The sequence below is a fragment of the Glycine soja genome, chromosome 7 (genome assembly GCF_004193775.1).
Source record: "Glycine soja cultivar W05 chromosome 7, ASM419377v2, whole genome shotgun sequence".
Lineage (NCBI taxonomy): Eukaryota > Viridiplantae > Streptophyta > Magnoliopsida > Fabales > Fabaceae > Glycine > Glycine soja.
Genome location: NC_041008.1, coordinates 38,010,983 through 38,016,266, shown reverse-complemented (window position 1 = coordinate 38,016,266; position 5,284 = coordinate 38,010,983). Strand labels below are relative to the sequence as shown.

The following is a 5,284-nucleotide window of genomic DNA, read 5'->3' as shown; positions in this document are numbered from 1 at the left end:
AAAAGGAAAATATCGTTCGGTGTTATTTGTTATCCTGTTAGAGAAAGAAAAATATTGAATTATTTATTAAAAGTGTATAAAATAGGTTCAGTGGAACCCTTCCAAAAGTGAGAAAGGATATAATGTGGGATGCGTGAAAATAAAATAAAAGTTCTACTTTTATGGTGCAGTCATGAAGCTAAATTCATTTAATTGGAGTGGTCACGAAGAGTAATTAATCTCAAATATTTTTTTGGTTTCTAATATATATATATATATATATATATATATATATATATATATATATATTAATATTTATTTACTTTGTTAATCTTATTTCTTTATAATATAATTGTTATTATAATATTTAACCTATTACATAAAATATATGTATAATATTTCTTATCGAATAGATGTCATCGTAACTAATATAATCAGTGTAATTAAAATATTTACTAAATTAATAATAAGTCTAATATAAAGATTTTAATATAAAGATTAAGATAATTTAAATATAATATTAAGTTAATCTTGACTATTTAGATTACTCAAATAATATTTAAATCTTGAATTTGTTTACTGATTAATATTTCGTTTCGTTGTTCTTTATTGACAGAACAATGCAGAATAATGATCAAATGTAAATATAATTTTTCATAAATTTCTCCAAATCTATAGTTTTTAAAGTCATAATAGTTTATCAAGTATTACTATATTTCATTATTTGTTATTTATTTTAACTATGATAAATTTAGAAAAAACAATATGATCCATTTTATTTTACAATTAAGAAAATATTATTATAATTATGATTTAAAACATATTTATTGAATTATTACTTTTTCACTTTTCCTTTAATGAGGCTGTATTGTATGATTGAAGGATTCAACGTTGAGTTATTATAACCATTATTTTAGTTATTTGTTTCTAGTATTTGTTAGTCATATGAAACATAAAAGAAAGGTGAAATAAACAAATTGTTATTATGTTTTGAATAATGTAATGTGTTTTATTTTACCAGCAATTTCATATTTATTATTTGTTTTCAAAATACAATAGTTCTCAACAAATTGTTATTTACTGTCAAAGTACATGCAAAACAAAATCACAGTTGGCAAAGATTTTCAAACACTCTTAGCTTGTATACAGCACGAGTAAAAAAAATAGTAATATATATAATATTATAGAAAAAATAATTGAACATATTTCATTGCTTGTACAAAAGAAAAACAGATCCCATTTTTTAAATTATTAGATTTTATTTCAATCAAATTTGGATTCAAGTAAACCAAGCAAGACTAAATTAAATTCTTCCAAAACTACCAAGTAAATAGAATTTCTCAAGTGACATTATTATTACTAGTTGGAAACATACACAAGAAAAAAAAATCTTAGAAATATTTCAGGAATAAAAAAAAAAGAAAAAATTATGTACAGTACTATGATAATTAATAATCACAAATCTTCCTTAATTAAATCAAACAATATATATATATATATATATATATATATATATATATTTAAGAAAGCGTACCAACAAAATAATAAATATTAAATTTGAATGATTTTTTACCTTTAAAGAATTCTTCTTAATTCTTTATAAAATACATCATCTATAATTTCTTGTCTTTTCAAAAATTACAAAATAAATCATACAATGTCATCTATATGTTGGAAGGTGATTTCCATGTAAATTAAAAGTAGTTAGTTAAAGAATTAAATAAATCTCAAAAACCAAGATTCTTTGTTTTTATATGAAAATTGCTAATATGACATTTATTACTTGATGTTATATTTTATATTGGAAAAAAAAACTATCAATTAGAAATGATTAAAACTGTCAAAATTTTAAGACTACATGTATGCATTAAATTAACACAAATAATTATTTTAAAATAATCTCATTATATTACCTTATCTTTTGATAGTATAGTTTTTTTTTTGCCATTTTTTAAAGTTAAATTTTATCCACTCTTACATTTATATGAAATCTCAGTCATTTAATAAATTTTATGAATATAATATGTTTTTATTATACATTGGATATCTTTTTTTATGCTATTATATAGTGGATATTTAAAAGAATGAAAGGTGAAATAATCACTTGACAATATTAAGTTTTTTTCTCTATTTTTTTTAAAGAAGATTTCTTCCCAACTCCAGACCCTTCTTTGATTGGAGTCAATAAATTTGCATGAGGCATGTGATTAAAAATAAAATAAAAAAATTCTTGTTAACTGTGGTTAATGCACCTTCCTTGTTCTTTCTCACTAGACTTCCTCCCCCACTTAACACTTCATCTTTGTTTATCATTACATCAAAGAAAGAACAAATGTGTTGCTTTGTTTTTTACAATGGTTTTTGAGTCCCTTTGACCAAACAAGAGACAGTGGTTGAGAAAAAAAAAAAAACATAAAAGCCCCCAACTTGGATTTGTAGATGACAGTAAAAATGGTGCAACCAACCAAACACAAAACAGCAGCCGCCAGCCGCATAATAAACTCCGTCAAACCACAAAGATAAAATATTGATTGTTTTTCATTGGGCCCCACCTACTCCCATGTTCGGTTACCCACTTTTCACCGTTGATCAAGCAAGCCATCACACACGTGTTTCCCCAACAGGCTGTGATCCACTGCGGTGACGGTCCAAGATACACCCACGCGGTTACGTACACGGAACTCGCACCCTGAAAACAACCGACACGGCCGACCAAGCACCACGTCATTGACCACTTTCTTTCCATCCTCTATCACACCGCCACGTGTCCCCTTCCAACGGCTAGTTTTTGTTTTTCCCTCTCTCTATTTTTTAACCGCCATATTGCAGATAGAGAGAGAGAAAAAGTAACCTTCGATATTTCGTTCGAACTTTCCATAATTTTCTCCACGCGTATTTACTGTCATATATTATTTAATAGCCCAAAAAAAGGGACAGAATAATTAAAAAATATTTTTTTTTTTGTTTGGTGGGTTCATATATATAAATGGTTCATTCACCCATTTTGTTCCCAAATTCTTCAACAGCTTGGTAGTTGCATATTTGGCATCAACAATCAACAATCAACAATCACAAATAGAAACTCACTCTTTCGAAAAAACCAGGTTAGTTACGTGTCTCATTTTATATCTGTTTTTCTTCTCTTCATTCTGTTACGCTATTTTTGAATTTTCCCCAAAATTTCCTTTTTAGTTTTTAGAATATTCGGACCATTTATTTGACCTATCCCCTACAAATAATTAGTTTGTTTGTTTGGTACTTTCCAGATCAGGGGAAAAGTTTGTTATATCTGTTAAGTTTTCGTGTGTGCGATTTTTTCAGAATTTGAATATGACGTTAGGGTTTGAGGGTTATAGTTATACCACAACACTTGGAAGGAAGAGGGTCGTGTTATTACACAATGAAGCTTCTTCTCTCAACTCTAATTCGGCGGTGAATCCATTGAAGAGAATGTGCAGCGGAAAATTCACTTTTGACTCTGAAAGGTCTCGCCTTGAGGCCCTTCCTCTTGATGTTCTGGTGAGTATGCCGATTTCAAGTTTGATTTTTTTAACCTGTCCTAATTTTGTGATGAGTATTCTGAAATTTATGTATTTTTGTTTTTTTTTTAATCAATTGTAGATTAGGGTGTTGTGTGGTGTCGATCATGAAGATTTGGAGCAACTTGTTCGTGTCTCAAAAACTGTTAGAGAAGCGGTAAGTTCTGGGGTAATATTCAGCACTGTGGTCCATTTTTGTTTCAAATTCGATTTGGTTGTTCTGAATTTTTGTTTCAAGTTCGATTGATTGTTCTGATTTTGGAAGTGTTGGGTTTTGCTATTGCAGGCTGAGATTGCTAGGAGAATGCATTTTGAGTATAGCACTCCAAAGAAGAAAACTTTTGCTCTTCCTAAACCGTTTGATATAGAGGGTGCTGGTGGGTTTGAGGAAATTGATACTCCAAATGCCCCATTGAGGAAACCTAAGTCAAAGCTGATTGGAAAGAATCTGGCTAGCATCTCAGTGGCATTGTTCGCTTCCGCTAATTAAGAAGAACAGTGACTGGACAAGGAAAAAGAAGCAACTTGTGATGGCACGGACAATTTCTCTTGTTTTGGGTAGTTCTGTGAACAGATAGTATTAATTTGTTATGTGTATATTAGTTGGTACTTGGTAGATTAGAGAGGGACTTGATACATACTTAGAAGATCTCACTAGCTGATTTCACACGTTTTGAAATAGTCTTTACAAGCTAAATCTTCTTCAATTCCTTCATTGAAGATTGCTTTGACTTGTTTGCAATCTTTCTGTATATCTATAGGACAAGTAGAAAGTGGGATAGGTTATAGATGATTATTTGGAGGGAAATCCTTGGCCCTTCTAGTGTGATAAATTTAACTGTGCACAGTCCATTAAGCATAGTTTTGTGCTTCTCTAATAAAATGAGTAAAGTTTCCGCTATTACGATTTGATTAAATTTGTAGCTTTGATTTTCTTATTTACTTTGCTTTTTCCTTTGATATGATAGATTTATTCTGCTTACACGGTCCTTGATATAATAAATATTCAAAACTAAAACAGTTTGTAAATGTGGGGTATATTTCTCTTTTTGGTAGAGGAATTCTTATTAGTAGCTAATAGTGTATGCACCACTTATCGTAAAGTGGGGGGAAGTAATTAGACATATCAACATCATCATGGTCCCCCGAAATTAGTGGGAAATTTAGTTTGAGATAACCTGAACAGGTTTGAACATCTGTAGAACTAGAAGACACACTATTACGGTGTCCTTGGTATATCAGAAGCAGTGGCATTCTTTCAGGTGTCCTTGGTATATCAGAAGCAGTGGCATTCTTTCAGTTTTATTCCAAGATATATCTGAATAACTTGTGTAAAGTTTATCCAATTTCTGACTCGTGAAAGTGGATTTCTTTTGTTTGACTCTGAAAAGAGGAACGGAGGCTTCTTTTTTTTTACCCCCAGTGATGTCAGATACTTAATTGACAAGTAGTTGATTGGTAGCTTCCCATTATCTAAGTAAATTGTTAACTTAATTGGTAAGCATGCAGAAGAAACATCTATATTCAAGAATATGTTTTTACCACTTGACTTTTGGTATGAATGCAAGTCGCGTAATAATTCTATGAAATTTTAACGAATTTTTCAAAAGTTTCGTAAGCTGATTATATACTTTTAAACTTTAAGGTGTGTGATTTGCTTAGGAATCTAAGTTGAAAGGTGCAAACAATCTACCTTTATTTTTCAAAAGAAGACGATTTTTTTTTTTTTTACAGGATTACTGACCAATTTCAGTTAGCTGAGGTTG

General features: G+C 29.6%; 1 protein-coding gene across 1 annotated transcript; it reads left to right on the top strand.

Annotated features, from left to right (window-relative positions):
* Positions 1 to 2,928: 2,928 nt before the first annotated feature.
* Positions 2,929 to 4,435, top strand: LOC114419485 (F-box protein At1g61340-like). Its single transcript, XM_028385160.1, has 4 exons — positions 2,929 to 3,083; positions 3,301 to 3,498; positions 3,601 to 3,675; positions 3,805 to 4,435. Exons 2-4 carry the CDS (start codon positions 3,310 to 3,312, stop codon positions 4,006 to 4,008), a joined length of 468 nt encoding a protein of 155 aa, XP_028240961.1. The 5' UTR covers positions 2,929 to 3,083; positions 3,301 to 3,309; the 3' UTR covers positions 4,009 to 4,435.
* Positions 4,436 to 5,284: the final 849 nt, after the last annotated feature.